Source organism: Ranitomeya imitator, chromosome 5 (genome assembly GCF_032444005.1).
Source record: "Ranitomeya imitator isolate aRanImi1 chromosome 5, aRanImi1.pri, whole genome shotgun sequence".
Classification (NCBI taxonomy): Eukaryota; Metazoa; Chordata; class Amphibia; order Anura; family Dendrobatidae; genus Ranitomeya; species Ranitomeya imitator.
This window is the reverse complement of record NC_091286.1, coordinates 62,275,375-62,295,949: the sequence shown is the minus strand read 5'-3', so window position 1 is coordinate 62,295,949 and position 20,575 is coordinate 62,275,375. Positions and strand designations below refer to the sequence as shown.

The 20,575-nt window shown below is 45.9% G+C and overlaps 1 protein-coding gene across 1 annotated transcript in view; it reads left to right on the top strand.

The window, feature by feature from the left end:
* Positions 1–20,575, top strand: part of C1D (C1D nuclear receptor corepressor) — a 41,074-nt gene that overhangs the window by 6,578 nt on the left and 13,921 nt on the right. The window contains exons 2-4 of the mRNA XM_069768729.1: positions 6,560–6,706; positions 12,003–12,069; positions 12,154–12,209. Coding sequence (XP_069624830.1) covers positions 6,566–6,706; positions 12,003–12,069; positions 12,154–12,209 — 264 coding nt within the window. The 5' untranslated portion in view covers positions 6,560–6,565. The remainder of the gene's footprint in view (positions 1–6,559; positions 6,707–12,002; positions 12,070–12,153; positions 12,210–20,575) is intronic.

Genomic DNA, 20,575 nt, shown 5'->3' with positions numbered 1-20,575 from the left:
CATGGTGTGCACAGCCCCATGCGGGAAGTAAGCGGATCAATGCATTTCTATGGGTGCAGAATCGCTGCGATTCTGCACAAAGAAGTGACATGCTGCGGGTTTTTAACCGCTGCGTTTCTGCACGGTTTTTCCCGCAGCATGTGCACAGCGGTTTCCATTGGTTTACATGTAAATGTAAACGCAATGGATGCTGCAGTTCCGCGGTAAAAACCGCAACGTGTGAACATGGCCTTAAATGCCTGAGTTCCTTGTGAAAAATAATAAAAGCTGGTATTCTCATCTCACATTGGTGCCATTCCAGTGCTGTCGGTGCTGCGTCCTCCCGGCGCTCGGGTCACTTTGGGCCATCATACAAGCACCACAGTATAGCAAATCAGCAGCGTCATTTTCTGGAGTTTTCTCTGCAGACTTCTATATTGGATTTCAATAACACCAGGGAAAAAATCCATGTAAAGGATGACACTAAAAGCAATAATACAAAATATTCCACATGTAACTAATAAAAAAACAAACAAAACAAAAAAATATCTGGCATTTTAAAGGCTGCTTTTAAAGCCCTTAAAAAAAGAATAGTTTTCCTTTTATAATAAAAAAAAATTACAACTTTCTTTGTAATGCTGACCTTATATTAATGTGTAATTACTGTTTCCATGTCCAGTATCCCTCCGATAAATATGATTTACAGCCATCCAGTTACAGTCCTTCTCTGATTCTGTTCAGAAACTGATAAGGAACACCTAAAAAAGCAGCCATGTGTGCGCCTCCTCCGTCCTGCTCCGCTATTCATAGGGATTATTCAACCCTACATTTTTCCCTCAGTTTTTTACCTTGCAGCAAACACTTTGGATATTGCCTAGATGTAAATGTGTCAGACATGTGAATGTGAACCTGTCAGCAGGATTGTGCTCAGTAACCTACACACAGTGTCAGGTTGGCGCCGTTATACTGATAAAATGATACCTGGTGATGAAATCCGTCTTGTGGTTGTTGTGTAATCTTTATTTTCAGTTTTTAGCTAATGATATACCCGTGCTCTGGGGCGGCCTGTGGGGGTCTTCACGTGGGGCTCTGGTTAGCTATCCATGTGTATGGCTTCTGACAGGTCACTGTCACTAGGATTTACAAAACTTATCATGTGAACGTGATGTCGGTCAAGTTCGGCACCATATGGAGGTGGTCTTTGTGTTCCCAGCCACTACCCACCATTAGGACACCGGTGGTTGTACATTTTCCCGCAGTCACTGTGTACGGCCCCATCAGCCACTGGTTGGCGTCCAGACCCTTTTAGGATTTGTGATCTTCTCCCGACTTTGGCAAACCCTGTGTTTCGAGTCTTGACTCACTTCTCCTTCTGATCAGCGCCATTGACCCATCACTTGACACTTCCGGATACATACTTTAGTTTTATAACCCGTGTAACAAGACGGAATTTAGAATAAAATAATCCCCTGACATTTGTTTTAGCTCGGTTTATGCCAAGTGGATATGCGCCACTCACTTGGGTTGTTATTACAGCAGATCAGGAGTCTGCGCTTCCTAGTTGTGTACGTGATGGGTATTTCTCAATCCGTTCCAGTCTCATCCTGTTATAGTATCTCAGCAGTGTTTCTTACCGGCCACTCCTTTACCCAACAATCATTTTAAAGGATTTAGAACAGGATTACCCTGTGGGCATTAGGGATGTGTGTGAGGTCTGTTTTTCTGGCACCATCTGTCGGTGTGAACGTGCCGTGACGTTGTTGATTTTGGCATCGGCCGCTCCGGTTTGGAGCATATTTTCCTTAGTTTGTTTATGTTGCTTTAGCGTAGCCTGGTAAATGGGCTTCTTATATAACCTTCTTACTGAACCGCTAACACGTAGCTTCAGCTGCTCGCACCGGGTGAGTAACTGCTTCAGAGAAAAAAAGAAAAGAATTCAGAATCCTGGAATATTTCAATAGCCCGTCAATTAGGGCTAATCACAGTATAATAAAGGGTGCGTAGCATTGTGTCCAAATATTTGTGATTACCAATAATCTGTTTCTATGGAAACAAAAAAATAAAATATTAGAGTACCTATCCATATTCCCAGTGCCCTAGAGAAGACCTGCCATTAGGTCAGTTTTTGCCCTTTTTTTATTATCTGAGTATTAAATTGTTGTTAAATCCTCCATATTCTTTCAGACATACAGTATAGACCTTTTTTATTTAGTGTAAATTTTTATTATGGTCTTTACAATGCGGTAAAGCTCTTCTGGGGCGTGTCTTTGGGTTACTCTGCATTGTTACCCTGTGAGTGACACCCACTTGGCAAAGACAATAAAAACAGTAATAATATAAAAAGACCCATCTCTCTGGAACCGTATGGCAGATTTAAAAAAAGAAAAAAAAACATACAAACTCCTAAAAGCTGTATAAGGCCTGTCCCACACATCCAGATAATTCCGGTACCGGAAAAATCGGTACCGGAGTTATCCGTGTCCGTGTGCTTACGTGGCACATCAGTGTGGCACACGTGCGGCAGCCGTGTGCCGACTGGGTACCACACGCACCGTGCAGGAGACAGCGCTAGAGTTAAGCGCTGTCCCCTGCTTTGGGTGCTGAATCCAGAATTCATTCCTTCTTCCCAGCAGCGTTCGCTGGAGAGAAGGAATGAAAAATCTTTTTTTTTTTTTGTTGTTAAAATAAAGTTCATGGTAATCTCCCCCTGTGCGCCCGCCTGCTGGCATTAAAATACTTACCCAGCTCCCTCGGCGCTTCCATCCTCTCAGCGTCGCAGCTCTTCCTGTATGAGCGGTCACGTGGTGCCGCTTATTACAGTGATTAATATGCGGCTCCACCCCTATGGGAGGTGGAGCCGCATATTCATCACGGTAATGTGCGGCACCACGTGACCGAGGGAGCTGGGTAAGTATTTTAATGCCAGCGGGCGGGCGCACAGGGGGAGGGAGGGGGGAGATTACTGGGAACTTTATTTTAACAAAAACAAAAAAAAAAAAAGATTTTTCATTCCTTCTCCAGCGAACGCTGCTGGAGAGAAGAAATGAATGGGGCTTCAGCACCACAAGTTGGGGGGACAGCGCTTACAGTAGCGCTGTCTCCTGTACGGCACACGGACAGCATCCGTGTGCGGTACGTGTTTTACACGGACCCATTGACTTTAATGGGTCCGTGCGTTCCCACGAACACTGACATGTCTCTGTGTTTTTCAAACGGACACACGGTCCGTGAAAACACGCTGACATGTGCAGAGACACATTGATTTTAATATGTCTAAGGAAACTTTCACCTCACGTACCGGAGCCACTGACGTGTGAAACCGGCCTAATAAGGACAAAAACTGGCCTCTTTCGACCTTGTGACAGATCTTCTTTATTGATGGGCCTACTGTAACATTGTCAAAGTTAAAATAGCATATATGCTAAATTAATTGACAGTGGAACTTATATGATCCCTAAAGTGCCGTCATGGTAAAGACCTTGGAGTTTAAAGAAGCAAAAGTAAAATTACACGTAGCGTGCACTACTTTATAAAGACTCAAGGGGACAATCCTGGTTTCCTATGGAGTCCTAGCGCCAAATGCATGTGGGCATCTACGTGCCATCAATACCCAGAACTTTGTGTAGAATTTACAGTCCTCATTGGCCGCTATCTCTTCTTTCTTATGACCCAACCTTGGGCTGGTACTTTTATAATAAGATACTGGAGAGAGCCTTTGATGAAGTTGCACCCCAGCATGCGGAGCACCCAGCCCAGACAATGGCAACCCTGGCACACGTGGCAAACACGTTTTCTGAAAGAATGCTCCAAGTGTGATGAATGTCTGAGAAAAGTCTCACGTGCCTGAAGACTTCATCCATTACAAGTTTATGCTCAGAACATACAGCACTTCTGCTTCTCACCTCTCCAGACCAGCTTCCTTCACTGCCCTCATTACCTCGCTGTCCAACAATTCACAACGAGTCACTGTTCACTCCCTCCTCAGTCCTAAAGTGCAGGCCCCTAATACCAACCACAGTGCTGACGTTCTGGCCATTTATTTCAAAGAAAAAATAACCATATCCAACAGGAAATTTTATCCCAAACATTAACACGGATGCTCTTCCCTCCCGCACCTCAAGTTCACTTTCCGTCTATGTACCGGTTGCACAATAAGTTACAAAACTCCTCACTACTCTCGCTACTATCTGCACCGCTGACCCCATTTCCTCTCACCTCCTCCAGTCCCTCTTCTCGGCTGTCACCACCCACCTAACTAAAATATTTGACCTATTTCATCAGGTAATGTGTATTTCTGGTTCTTCAGGGTTCAGTCCTAGGCCGGCTTCTCCTTTCTCTATACACCACCCCTATTGGATAAATCATCAGCAGATTTGGCTCCCATTATCCTCTCTAGCCTGATGACACCCAATTATGAAAATCGTCTCCTGACATCACCCCCACATTACTACAAAATACCAGTGATTGCCGATCTGTTGTCTCTACCAGCACGTCCTCTTTCTATCTGTCCGAAACTCATCGTGTAATGTTTCCTCCCTGTAAGGTGGGGGGGTCACACGGCAGTATATTCTCTCTTCTGAGAGTATTGGGTTGATCATGCAAATCATAATCTGATCAGTGTGATCCTGTTCTGTCAGCTGAGAAGACAGAGTAAAAAATATCTCCATCTTCTCCATTCTGTCAATCTGTGGAAATCGGGCTTCTCTCAGATGCCATCCGAGTGCAGTCCGATGTTTTCCACGGACTCCTTGACATGCATGGCCAAATGCGATCCAAATATTGGATCAAATTCAGGCTAGTAGCGATTTCCCCCCCCCCCCCCCCTAGGAAAATGTCTGATGTGTGCATGGCCCTATAGATTAACATTGGTCCTGGTGCGATCTGATGTTTTGTCGGATTTCACTCGGACCAAAAAATACACTAGCCTGCACCTTCCCTAATATTTTACCTAAACCCAATATTGCCATTTCTGTGCATGGTCCTACCATAACGCCCTATCGTTACACTCGCTGTCTTGGGGTTCTAGGTGACTCTGATCTTTCCTTCATTCCTTATATCCCATCGCTCCCCCACTCATGTCACTTGCCCCTCCAAAACATGTAGAGAACCCGACCTTTTCTTACCTGTGACTCCACAAAAGCTCTTGCTGTTGCTCTGATTCTTTCTCGCCTGGACTATTGCAGCTCTCTATTAATCGGCCTCCCTACTGTTCAAGGTGGCACACACAGTGTAATAAAATACATGATTGCCATGGTAAATGGGTTGCCCACTTCTCGGACAGCCCCTTCTCAATCACTAGATTTCCCCCATGTAAAATAATAACTACTATACTCGCCACCAGTGCCGATGCCAATTCAGCAATGTCGGCACCCGGTATCCCAGAGCTCGCCTTACATTATGTCATGCAATCCTGAGGCAGGATGTCGGTCTACACCAGCACTTTGATAGCACCATTCAAAGGGAACATATGACGTATTAATTTACATTGTACTTTCATTACTAATTTTTTTGTGGCGAATGAGGGAAAAATACCAGCGAATCGTGACAGCGAGTTCTCGGCACACTGTGATGATTCGGCACATTGTCATTAGTCTGCAGTCACATAGCCTAGGCAGCGCAGAAGATGGGGCCCTTGGGGAATAGCACCCTATTTTGTTACCCAGCACACAAGTAAGAAGATGTCATCACGTTATCTTGCCACTTGTTTTGTATTCTCGGATGAGGGGAGGAAATTAGCAGAGCCATACTCACATCAGTGCACTGTCTCTTTCCCTTGCTGTGTCGGACTGACACCTCTATATGAGGGGTGTCACTAATACACCTCCCCGGACTCCTGTCAAGGTGTTGGTCCCACTTTATTTACCAGGGTTAGTACAGCAATGGAAGGAGACAGTGCACTAATCAGAGCATCACTATTTTTGAGCTGGCGGGGGGCCCACCGGAGGATTCACTGATTTCCCGATGGGCCAGTCCGAGCCTTCTTCTATCCTCTGTCCTCAATAGCACTTTGTGTCTGAACTTTCAGATTTTGGCTGATGACTGGTTCATGCACTTTTATTTAAATACTCCTATTTATTATAATCATGTCTGGATTATATACGATAAGGACTTTTTACCTTTTGAACCCCCATATTTCCTGTCTGAATTGTTGATTAACGCATTGCTGTGTAATGTCTTATATACTTTGTATGCATCTCCCCTCTTTTTTTTGAGGGGGGGATGGGTATTCACTGACATTTATTGTGCCTAATTCATCCAAATTGCGCATGCAACTCATGAATTTGGCAAAAAGTGTTTTTTTTTAAAGAATTCCTTTTCTGTTATCGGTTTTTGCAACTTTTTGAGTCTCATCGTTTTCAAATTGTCGCAAAACAGCCAAAAACACTAAACTCTGCCCACAACGCGAGGGGAAAAAAATAGATGAATACATAAGAAATAGACTTAAAAAATGAAGATATGGAATAACGAATTGTATGCAAGCAACAAAAAAAAGGGAAAATGACAGGCGCAAAGGCAGCGATGGGGCGGGTGGGTTTTCTGTACAGGATGGATTTGTGATTGTCCCATCTTATTCACTCAGGAGATCATGGCTGGTGCAGACACGACTACAGAGGACTATCCCATGGAAATCCATGAGTATCTGGTGGCCGTTAATGATTCTGTTTCCACCGTTGATGAAATGTTAAACAAAATGATGTCCGTCCCCAGGTCTGAGCTTCTCCAGAAGGTAAGTCCCAAACTATGAAAACTCTAGGAAATTGAACTTGTGACCATAATATAGACCATAAAATGTGTTCCCATTGGGCGTCTCACTGTGACTTAAGGACTTACTGGAGTAACTATATCTACAATTAAGAGTCGGCTAGACTTGAAATGCGTCCGTATATTTTTCATGAGAAAACTTAAAGGTTCCAGCTTCTGTATGCAGTATTCCAACGTTCTAAGGATTCCATAATCAGTATAAAACATCTCAACGCGTTTCGAGCGCCCAACCTGCGTTTTTTATCAGAGCTGCACCTATGTTGGCTGCAAGTTCATTTATGTGGCAAATTGCCAATGAGAATGCAAAGCGTAGTCACTAAAACCACAAATGTATAGAACAGAAGGAAAAACAAACAAATAAACATCTGAATAAGATTCACATGTGGAAAACATGTAACCACGTTCACTACATAAGTCAATAATGGAACATCAACTGGCGACGCATATTTAGTCCATCTGGATGAGATGTGTTCGGGCTGAAGATCCAGAACGCCTCCCGATCTAGTAGACACCTTTTGGGGTAGCTGGCACCTTTTCTATGCCACGCACCTGCAGGGCAGAGGTATCACGGCTAAGGTACTGGATAAAGTGCCTCGATACATGGGAGATATCAAGATTGCTATAAGACAGGTTGCTACTATCTGATTTATGCTCCTAGATGCACTTCTTAAGCTTGCGGGCAGTACAGCCTACCTATACATATTGTGCATTTCACTGCATACAGTGGGTACGGAAAGTATTCAGACCCCTTTAAATTTTTCACTCTTTGTTTAATTGCAGCATTTTGATAAATTCAAAAAAAGTTCATTTTTCCTCATTAATATACACTCTGCACACCATCTTGACTGAAAAAAAAAATCCTGAAATGCAGACATTTTTGCAAATGTATTTAAAGAGAAAAACTGAAATATCACATGGTCATAAGTATTCAGACCCTTTGCTCAGTATTGAGTGGAAGAACCTTTTGAGCTAGTACAGCCAGGAGTCTTCTTGGGAATGATGCAACAAGATTTTCTCACCTGGATTTGGGCATCCTCTGCCATTCCTCCTTGCAGATCCTCTCCAGTTCCATCAGGTTGGATGGTGAACGTTGGTGGACATCCATTTTCAGGTCTCTCCAGAGATGCTCAGTTGAGTTTAGGTCAGTGCTCTGGCTGGGCCAGTCAATAATAGTCACAAAGTTGTTCTGAAGCCATTCCTTTATTTTAGCTGTGTGCTTAGGGTCATTGTCTTGTTGGAAGGTGAACCCTCAGCCAAGTCTGAGGCCACCAAGAGCACTCTGGAAGAGGTTTTCATCCAGGATATCTCTGTACTTGGCAGCATTCATGTTTCCTTCAATGGCAACCAGTCGTCCTGTCCCTGCAGCTGAAATACACCCCCATAGCATGATGCTGCCACCACCATGTTTCACTGTTGGGATTGTATTGGGCAGATGATGAGCAGTGCCTGGTTTTCTCCACACATACCGCTTAGAATTATCTCCAAAAAGGTCTGTCTTCGTCTCATCAGACCAGAGAATCTTATTTCTCATAGTCTGGGAGTCCTTCATGTGTTTTTAGCAAACTCTAGGCTTTCATATATCTAGGACTGAGGAGAGGCTTCCATCGGGCCACTCTGCCATAAAGGCCCGACTGGTGGAGGGCTGCAGTGATAGGTTACTTTGTGGAACTTTCTCTCATCTCCCTACTGCATCTCTGGAGCTCAGCCACAGTGATCTTGGGGATTTTCATTACCTCTCTCACCAAGGCTCTTCTCCCATGATTGCTCAGTTTGGTTGGACGGCCAGGTATAGGAAGACTTCTGGTGGTCCCAAACTTCTTCCATTTAAGGATTATGGAGGCCACTGTGCTCTTAGGTACCTTGAGTACTGCAGAAATTCTGTTGTACCCTTGGCCAGATCTGTGACTTGCCACAATTCTGTCTCTGAGCTCCTTGGCCAGTTCCTCTGACCTCATGATTCTTATTTGGTCTGACATGCACTGTGAGCTGTGAGGTCTTATATAGACAGGTGTGTGCCTTTTCAAATCAAGACCTATCAATTAAACACAGCTGGCCTTCAATGAATGAAGAGGCCTGAGGGGCAGTCAGGCTAGGTGGACGATGATTCATCCAAGAGGAGGGACACTGAGGAGCTGTCAGGCTAGGTGAGTGGAGGTTTCACTTGCTACTTACATTACAAGAGTGATATCTATTGTAGGGCAGCACGGTGGCGCAGTGCTTAGCACAGCAGCCTTGCAGCGCTGGGGTCCTGGGTTCTAATCCCACCCAGGACAACATCTGCAAAGAGTTTGTATGTTCTCTCCGTGTTTGCGTGGGTTTCCTCCGGGCACTCCGGTTTCCTCCCACATTCCAAAGACATACTGATAGGGATTCTAGATTGTGAGCCCCATCGGGGACAGTGATGATAATGTGTGCAAAACTGTAAAGCGCTGCGGAATATGTTAGCGCTATATATAAAAATAAAAATAAAGATTATTAAATTCTACAATAGCTCAGAAACCAGACAGTATAGACCTCCATACAGGATTATGAGCACCACTTAGTGCTCCCTACAGAATGAGCCCCATATATTGCTCCATACAGTATAATGAGCCCCTTATAATGCTCCATATACAATGGGCCTCATATAATGCTCCATACATAATGGGCCCCATATAATGCTCCATACATAATGGGCCTCATATATTTATCTGTACACTGTGATGTTCAGGCAGTGGGTGCACGGTAGTGGTGTCATCGCGCCCTCTGACCTGAGACGTCAGAGTCAGAAGTTGCGTAAGACACAGCAGCAGAGGAACTGGGAGAGGTAAGTATTGCAGGTATCGGGGCACTTAGCAAGTGGGTGGACCCATAGCGAGCCATTGTCCCCGACGGCGAGTGAGCCCCTCCGCCTTTTCAGGGCCCAGGCACTTGCCCGGATGCTAACGCCGACCCTGGGCAGGACACTGAGAAGCAGTCAGTCAGGCTAGGTGGATAGAGATTTAGCAGGGAGGAGGTACACTGAGGAACAGTCAGGCTAGGTGGACAGATTTAGCAGGGAGGAGGTACACTGAGGAGCAGTCAGTCAGGCTAGGTGGACAGAGATTTAGCAGGGAGGAGGTACACTGAGGAGCAGTCAGGCTAGGTGGACAGAGATTTAGCAGGGAGGAGGTACACTGAGGAGCAGTCAGGCTAGGTGGACAGAGATTTAGCAGGGAGGAGGTACACGGAGGAGCAGTCAGTCAGGCTAGGTGGACAGATTTAGCAGGGAGGAGGTACACTGAGGAGCAATCAGTATGTCTAGGTGGGTAGAGATAAAGTTGAACTTTCATAAAGCAGTATACAGCCATTTTCACATGGATTTTCAAAGTGCAGCATCCTCATAAGATCCAGGAGATTTTTTTTTTAAGTGTATGCATTTTGTATTGTGAAATCTGGTTATGGATACATTTTAATCTGCCTGCTGACATTTCATAGAGCTCAGCAGATTGTTCTTCTGACAGTCTGACATCTTTGAGGCTGCTGAGAGGGTGATAGGTGCCAACACTATTTTTGGGAAAATATATAGCAGAACTTGCACGGCATCTTTGGTCTAATCTTTCCTTTTGTGATTAGAAAGTTGCACATAGTTATGTGAGTTGCCACTTTTAGGCCTTAGGAATATTTTAAGCACTGAGCAGGATATATCCTATGTATTCAGTTGGAAGGTTTCGCTTGGATATATTTTTTTTCCTGTTGTTTGTACCTGATGGTGTCAGTAATGCTCTGCGGTGAATAAACTGCGTGGCCTTTTGCCAAATCTGTCATCATCAATGGAATGTGATATGTGAAATATTCATTCAGCGCACTTCAATCTGCAGTGCAGTTTCTTAAAGGAATAGGACGAGTAGAAATGTATAAAGTGCTCTTATAGAATCTGCTATCAGAATTTACAAAATGAGATGCATACATGATTCCATTTACCTGATGAGGCCGGTGTAGTTAACCTGAAAATCTATGTTAGAATGGCCTCTGTGAAAGTTTCCCTGCCTAATTTTTAAAATGAGAATTTCAGAGTTTATGTACCTTGGGACGTCATCAAGCCAGATTGGTCCAGCACAGGCCGCTCCTTGGTCTGCACTTACCCCAGAAGAGGCTATTTCAACATTCCACCAACAGTAGGACTGCTGCGGCCGATGATTGTTTGCTGCAATCATGTGACTTCTGTAGCGCAACATCTGATATTTTATGATGATGCATCGCTCAGTCACCTGACCGCTGCAGTCAGTCAAAGGCTGCAGTGGTCATCAAGAGAATGCCATGAGTGTGCAAAGCAGTCATCAAAGCAAAAGATGGCTACTTTGAAGAACCTAGAATATAAGACATAATTTCAGTTGTTTCACACTTTTTTGTTAAGTATATAATTCCACATGTGTTAATTTATAGTTTTGATGCCTTCAGTGTGAATGTACAATTTCCATAGTCATGAAAATACAGAAAAATCTTTAAATGAGGTGTGTCCAAACTTTTGGTCTGTACTGTGTGTGTATATGTGTGTATATGTGTGTGTATATATATATATATATATATATATATATACACACACACACACACACACACACACACACACACACACACACACACACACACACACACACACACACACATATAATATGTGCATATGTATGTGTATATATATATATATATATGTATATGTATGTATATATTTATTCATATTTTCTGGTGTATAAGACGACCCCCAACTTTTCCATATAAAATATGGAGTTTGGGATATGCCCGCCATATAAGACGGGGGGTCATCTTATACGCCCAGTCATCTTATACGGCGTGTGGTTCCCAGGGTCTGGAGGAGAGGAGACTCCTTCAGGCCCCGGGATCCATATTCATGTAAAAAATAAATAATAAAAATAAAAAACATGGATATACTCACCCTCGGACGGCCCCTGGCTCACAGTGCTGCTAGCGCCTCCCTCTGTTCCTTAGGAATGCAGTGAGTGAAGGACCTTCGATGACGTCGCGGCTTCAGTGGTCTGTGTGTCCCAGCCCCAGTGTTTATGGTCGGCTCGTCTTCTGCCTCCTCCGTGTTGACATCTTGCTCTCGGCCACATCAGTCCTATAGGATGTTATAGTAATAGCCTTGGTCTTGGGAAACCATCCAGCGGAGGCGCAGGGCAGTCACAACAAGCTGCCTGGCACGGCCGCCTAACCTCCTTCTTACTAGCCTTTTTTTTCATGAAGTTGTACATATAATCCATTATGTAACTTATTTCCTTTCATTGCAGATAGACCCACTGGAACAAGCAAAATTAGATTTGGTCTCTGCATACACGTTAAATTCTCTATTCTGGGGTAAGTACTTCTCTGCCATTGATGCTGCAAATGGAGGGGCTGAAGAGGAAAGGTGCTTAATTTTGTATTATTTTTTTACTTTAGTCTACCTGACGACTCAAGGGGTTAATCCTAAAGAGCACGCAGTGAAGGACGAGCTGGTAAGGGTCATTGATTTTCACTAAATCTGCAAAATGCATATAGAGCGAAACAAGACAACTTGTATGAGAAGACCACGCTAAAAATGGTTGGACCAGAACCAAGATATTGATAATCTATTCTTAGGATAGGTGATGAATATCCTATCAATGGGGGGCCGACACACAGCACCCCCACTGATAAACGGTTGTCGGGTCCTGCGGCCACCGGGAATACACAATGTATGATGCCGGGACATCACGTCTCACCAAAAATATTTAGTGTTCAGTTATTCAGTCCCCCCTGTGGACCTGCAGTGATGAAGTCCCCTCCATCAGCCGGGTGATCGCTGAAGCCGATCAGAGGTGAACGCTGAGATCAGCAAATGACTGATGTGAAGTCGTCACTACAAGACCTCACTGGTCACTGGTCACTGGTTGTGACAACTGACAATCGGTGGGCACAACTATTCTTGGCACAGAATATGGCTTTTAAAGGGAAGCTGTCATGTACTAACCTGCAGCTATGGGGTTAATCTGTAGGTTAATAGCATTCTGCCCAGACTAAAATGAACTTTATTCCCCCTGGTAGCATTTGGCGTCCAGCCATAGGGGGCACCGATGCGGTCAGTCACCCCTCTTTATATAGAGAGCGGCGGCTGTATCTCCGTCCCCAGCACTGACTGTAATGCTGAGCTGCTGTCAGTCAGTGCCGGGGACGCGGTTACAGCTGCCGATCTCAATATACAGCGCGGTGACTGAAATCACCGGCGTCGCCTCTGAGTGAAAGACCAAGCTTACCGGGAGGAATAACATTAATTTTCTCCCGGCAGCGGGACTCTGGGTGCAGCAATTGCACGGTGTTATCTCTATTAACCTACAGATTATCCCCATATCTTTTAGGTTAATGTTTTACCTGACCAGTTCCATTTAAAAGGTTAATCCACCACCTTTGCAACCATTTTGTACTACTCCAGTAGTTCTTTAAAAAATAAATGAAAAAAAAAGCTGTTAAAGGGAAGATGCCATAAAAAAAAATGTTGTTTCAACAATTGGGAAAATGTAAATTATTAATGTTCTTAAATATTATCATTTGTTATTAATGGAGTAAAATATGACAAATTATTTCTAAATATTAAACACTAGGGGGAGCAGCTGCTGAAATTTGCCATGAAATCGTAGTGTACCACTAGCTCACATTACGACTGCAGTAAATGTGGGCGGGGTCTGATCACATGGGTGTGGCATCGCTCCTCCTCCCCTTCTGGATGTTTGCTAGGGGATAAGAGAGGATGAAGTTTAGGATCACAGTGTGGAGCCATTTCGTTGGTGACAGCCAGTGATACTGACAAGTACACGGCCACCGAAGATGGTCGGCAGCGCTGACTCTGTTAGTTGGTGTTTCTCGCTGTATCATAAGCTGGGGTTAGATACGTGGAGTGTATCATGTGCTGCAATTAATTCCAGTGTGTTATACTCCATCTATCTAGATACAGGGCTCAATGTATTGTATCACATGATGGGATTAGATACACTAGCCTGGTGCGTATCTCACATGATGGGATTAGATACACGGGTCTAGGGTGTATTACTGGATGCCAATGATGAGATTAGATACATCCTAGAACAGTGTATCTTGCATGATGGGATTAGATACACAGGCCTGGGGCATATCACGCAGGATTGGGATTGGATACATGGGTCTTTAGCAGCCCACAGCCACCCTAGAATTGGTAAATTGTGTTGCATGCAGCAATTCTGGTGCTTCAAATTCGCTCTTCCTGATTGCCCTGGTGCAGCTGCAATCGGGATAATGGTAGTTGGGGTTGATGTCAGCTGTAATTTGTCAAAAGTCCAGGCTGGTATCAAGCCCAGGGGTTAGTAATGGAGAGGAATCTATCAGACACCCATTAGTAACCCAATAATGAAAGAAAAACAGGCAGAAAAATAAGTTTTATTTAAAAAAACAACAAAAAAAAAAAACAGCAAACACTCCCTGACACGTTCCCTGGTTCACCAATTTATTTTTGAAACAAAAACAAACAAAAAAAACCCATGCAGGTGCACAGCAGTTCTGTGAATCAGACGAAGTCCGCAACTGGAAACCTGAAAACAATAAAACGAGAAATAAAGACCAGACACGGTCCCTCGTTCACCAATTTATTAGAAAACAAAAAAGTTCCCACTCGGGTCCGATGCAGTCCATGGCATTCCCACGCCAATCCCCAAATCTGACGTCCAAAGGCTATGGCGCCTCATTCAGAGATCCAAGCTCCATAGGCTGAAGCAGCAGCCACTGCGGGTCCTGCTGCGCTCCACGAGATCCGGCAGCTCTGAGCAGGGGTGACGTCAGTAAGCACACCGCTCATGAGTCGCCAAGTCCTCTATGTAATGGTCTGATATAGTGCCTCACAGTATAATGACCCATATAGTGTGCCTCAGTATAATGGTCCTATATAGTGTGCCTCAGTATAATGGCTCCATAGTGCCCCACAGTAGAATGGTCCTATATAGTGTGCCTCAGTATAATGGCTCCATAGTGCACCTCAGAATAATGGCCTCATATAGTGCCCCACAGTATAATGGCTCCAAATAGTGCCTCACGGTATAATGGCCCCATATAGTGCCTCACGGTATATTGGTCCCATGTAATGCCTCACAGTATAATGGCCCATATAGTGCCTTAGAGTATAATGGTCCTATATAGTGTGCCTCAGTATAATGGCTCCATAGTGCACCTGAGAATAATGGCCTCATATAGTGCCCCACAGTATAATGGCTCCAAATAGTGCCTCACGGTATAATGGCCCCATATAGTGCCTCACGGTATATTGGTCCCATGTAATGCCTCACAGTATAATGGCCCCATATAGCGCCCCACAGTATACTGGTCCCATGTAGTGCCTCGCTGTATAATGGTCCTATGTAGTGCCTCGCTGTATAATGGTCCTATGTAGTGCCTCGCTGTATACTGGTCTCATGTAGCGCCTCGCTGTGGTTCCATATAGTGCCCTACAGTATAATGGCCCCATATAGCAACCCACAATATAATGACCCTATATAGTGCCTCGATGTATACTGGTCCCATGTAGTGCCTAGCTGGATACTGGCCCCATATAGTGCCTTGCTGTATACTGGCCCCATATAGTGCCTTGCTGTATACTGGCCCCATATAGTGCCTTGCTGTATACTGGCCCCACATAGTGCCTTGCTGTATACTGGCCCCATATAATGCTTCGCTGTTTACTGGCCCCATATAGTGCCTTGCTGTATACTGGCCCCACATAGTGCCTTGCTGTATACTGGCCCCATATAATGCTTCGCTGTTTACTGGCCCCATATAGTGCCTCGCTGTATACTGGTCCCATGTAGTGCCTCGCTGTATACTGGTCCCATGTAGTGCCTCGCTGTGTACTGGCCCAATAAAGTGCCCCACAGTATAAATGCTCTATATAGCACTTCACAGTATAATGGCTCTATATATTGCATCCTGATATATGTCCCACATCCTGGTATATGCCCCCCCCCTTCCTGGTATGTCTCCCCTTTCCTGGTATATGGCCTCATCCTAGGCCGCATCTTGGTTTATGGCCCCTCCATCCTGGTATATGCCACCCACCATGATATATGGCCCCTCCTTCCTGGTATATGCCACCCACCATGGTATATGGTCCCTCCATCCTGGTATATGCCGCCCACCATGGTATATGGCCCCTCCATCCTGGTATATGCCACCCACCGTGGTATATGGCCCCTCCATCCTGGTATATGCCACCCACCGTGGTATATGGCCCCTCCATCCTGGTATATGCCACCCACCGTGGTATATGGCCCCTCCATCCTGGTATATGCCACCCACCGTGGTATATGGCCCCTCCATCCTGGTATATGCCACCCACCGTGGTATATGGCTCCTCCATCCTGGTATATGCCACCCACCGTGGTATATGGCTCCTCCATCCTGGTATATGCCACCCACCGTGGTATATGGCCCCTCCATCCTGGTATATGCCACCCACCGTGGTATATGGCTCCTCCATCCTGGTATATGCCACCCACCGTGGTATATGGCCCCTCCATCCTGATATATGCCACCCACCGTGGTATATGGCTCCTCCATCCTGGTATATGCCACCCACCGTGGTATATGGCCCCTCCATCCTGGTATATGCCACCCACCGTGGTATATGGCTCCTCCATCCTGGTATATGCCACCCACCGTGGTATATGGCTCCTCCATCCTGGTATATGCCACCCACCGTGGTATATGGCCCCTCCATCCTGGTATATGCCACCCACCGTGGTATATGGCTCCTCCATCCTGGTATATGCCACCCACCGTGGTATATGGCCCCTCCATCCTGATATATGCCACCCACCGTGGTATATGGCTCCTCCATCCTGGTATATGCCACCCACCGTGGTATATGGCCCCTCCATCCTGATATATGCCACCCACCGTGGTATATGGCCCCTCCATCCTGATATATGCCACCCACCGTGGTATATGGCCCCTCCATCCTGATATATGCCACCCACCGTGGTATATGGCCCCTCCATCCTGATATATACCACCCACCGTGGTATATGGCCCCTCCATCCTGGTATATGCCACCCACCGTGGTATATGGCCCCTCCATCCTGGTATATGCCACCCACCGTGGTATATAGCCCCTCCATCCTGGTATATGCCACCCACCGTGGTATATGGCCCCTCCATCCTGGTATATGCCACCCACCGTGGTATATGGCTCCTCCATCCTGGTATATGCCACCCACCGTGGTATATGGCTCCTCCATCCTGGTATATGCCACCCACCGTGGTATATGGCTCCTCCATCTTGGTATATGGCCCCTCCATCCTGGTATATGCCACCCACCGTGGTATATGGCTCCTCCATCCTGATATATGCCACCCACCGTGGTATATGGCCCCTCCATCCTGATATATGCCACCCACCGTGGTATATGGCCCCTCCATCCTGGTATATGCCACCCACCGTGGTATATGGCCCCTCCATCCTGGTATATGCCACCCACCGTGGTATATGGCCCCTCCATCCTGGTATATGCCACCCACCGTGGTATATGGCCCCTCCATCCTGGTATATGCCACCCACCGTGGTATATGGCTCCTCCATCCTGGTATATGCCACCCACCGTGGTATATGGCTCCTCCATCCTGGTATATGCCACCCACCGTGGTATATGGCTCCTCCATCCTGGTATATGCCACCCACCGTGGTATATGGCTCCTCCATCCTGGTATATGCCACCCACCGTGGTATATGGCCCCTCCATCCTGGTATATGCCACCCACCGTGGTATATGGCCCCTCCATCCTGATATATGCCACCCACCGTGGTATATGGCCCCTCCATCCTGGTAGATGGCCCCTCCTGAAAAAGAATAGACACTTGTACTTACCTGCCCTGCGCTCCCACGCCTCGCTGAGTCCACTGTGTCAGTCTGTTGAGAATCCAGCAGATGGGTGATCGCCCTGCTTTGCCCTGAACTGGTCAGCAGTGAGTGGTGATCTCGGTATGTAGTGTAATATTACCAGGCTGTAACCACCGCTCCGCGCCGCCGCAGATACTCACCTGGGACCTGCGCACCCTCGCACCTTTTCTCCCCAGCTGCTCAATGGTCCTGTCATCTCACGCATTAAGCAGTGTGCGCGATGACCAGGGGAAAATGAAGCCCTCAGGGCTACAACAAAATGGCTGCGATCTCCTCCCACAGCTGTGACCTGGACAGCCCAGGGGTCGTGCCCAGGTCACAGCTAGAGGCTGTAGGAGCTGCCCAATACCCGACCACAGGCCATTATGCCCAGGGGATGCCGTGAGTGAGGTGTTTAAGTGGCACACTCAGCAACTGACACAATTAAATTAATAAATAAAAAAACTATTAAAGTTGTGCATTTAATTTTGTATTAAAAATAGATTGTATAATCAACAATTATTAATACAAAATTAAAAATTGTGGCACTTTCCCTTTTAGTAAAGGGGTTGTCTACAGCTGAACCAGCCATTTTAAATGTCTCCAATGTGCTGAAAAGAAAAAACAAAGAAAAAAAGTATAATTGCCTTCCAGACCAGCGCCGCTCCTACACACTGAGCCCTGTCACCCCACAATCAAAAGATAATAAACAAGGTCATGGGAGCGCTCCGCGTCCGCTGATTGGACGCAGCCGTCACAGTTTCGTCATAGCAGACATAGTTTGTCAATAGATTGCTTAAGGAAACGAGCGGAGGAACGGCGTCGGTCCAGTAGGTAAGTGTGCTTTTGTTGTTTTTATTCAGCGCATTGGGGATATTCAAAAGTGGTTTATGGCAGCGTTAACGGACCGCGTTATGCTGCGGTGTAACGCACTCCGTTAACACTGCTATTAACCCTGTGTGACCAATAATGTTAAAAATAATTTAAAAAAATAAAGAATCATTATATTCTCACCTTCTGGCGCCTTTCCCGCTTCTCGCGACGCTCGGGTGACCGGTCCATGCATTGCGGTCTCGCGAGATGATGACGTAGCGGTCTCGTGAGGCCGCTACATCATCATCTCGCGAGACCGCAATGCACTCTTGGGACTGGAGCGTCGCGAGGAGCATCTGTAAACGCCTCGCCTGGATCCGGGGGGCCGACGGAGGGTGAGTATATAGCTATTTTTTATTTTAATTCTTTTTTTTTTTAACAGGGATATGGTGCCCACATTGCTATATACTACTTGGGCTGTGTTATATACTACATCTCTGTGCTATATACTATGTGGGCTGTGTTATATACTACGTGGCTGTGGTGTATATATTACGTGGCTGGGCAATATACTACATCGCTGTGCTCTATACTACGTGCCCTGTGTTATATACTGCATGGGCAGTGCTATATACTACGTGGCTGGGCAATATACTACGTGGCTGTGCAATATACTACGTGGCTGTGCAATATACTACGTGGCTGTGCAATATACTACGTGGGCTGTGCAATATACTACGTGGCTGTGCAATATACTATGTGGGCTGTGCAATATACTACGTGGGCTGTGCAATATACTACGTGGGCTGTGCAATATACTACGTGGGCTGTGCAATATACTACGTGGGCTGTGCAATATACTACGTGGGCTGTGCAATATACTACGTGGGCTGTGCAATATACTACGTGGGCTGTGCAATATACTACGTGGGCTGTGCAATATACTACGTGGGCTGTGCAATATACTACGTGGGCTGTGCAATATACTACGTGGGCTGTGCAATATACTACGTGGGCTGTGCAATATACTACGTGGGCTGTGCAATATACTACGTGGGCTGTGCAATATACTACGTGGGCTGTGCAATATACTACGTGGGCTGTGCAATATACTACGTGGGCTGTGCAATATACTACGTGGGCTGTGCAATATACTACGTGGGCTGTGCAATATACTACGTGGGCTGTGCAATATACTACGTGGGCTGTGCAATATACTACGTGGGCTGTGCAATATACTACGTGGGCTGTGCAATATACTACGTGGGCTGGGCAATATACTACGTGGGCTGTGCTATATACTACGTGGGCTGTACTATATACTACGTGGGCTGTGCTATAACGTGGCTGTGCTATATACTACATGTGCTGTGTTATATACCACGTGGGCTGTGCTTTATACTACGTGGCTGGGCAATATACTACGTGCCTGGGCAATATACTACGTGGGCTGTGTTATATACTACGTGGGCTGTGTTATACGCTACTTGGCTGTGTTATATTTCTCTGCTGTATCTGTGCATCATGAATCATGGTATGTGTTAAAGAGGGGGGCCAACTGAGACTACTTTCGCCCGGGGCCCTCAAAAACCTGGAGCCGGCCCTGGCTTCACTGATTGGTCATGCCCAGCCGCGCACAATCAGCAACAGGCGCAGTTCGCCCGCGGAATTTGAACCACGCTTCGCTAATTGGTCGCGGCCGGCGGGCTGAATCCTGTGTATAAATTGCATTATTCTGAAAACTTAATAAATAAACTACATGCGTATTCCAGAATACCCGATGCGTTAGAATCGGGCCACCATCTAGTTTTCTGTAAAGCAGTTAAAAATTATCCACATTTCTCTTCATGTTTTGAATTAGAAACCAGCGTGCAATGTTCCCAATGCTGGAAATAAAAACTAGGATAAAGATTTTGTGACTCGCTCATGTTTTTGAACCCACTGCTGTTACATTGAACAGTACTGTAAAAGCATTAGGAAAATCAGGTTAGTGACACCCGATGCTTGTTTCGTCCGATTCTAACAAATACAGTAATTAGGTAGAAGTAATCACTTAATCTGGTCAAATTCTTAAGGTACCGTCACACTAAGCGACGCTGCAGCGATACCGACAACGATCCGGATCGCTGCAGCGTCGC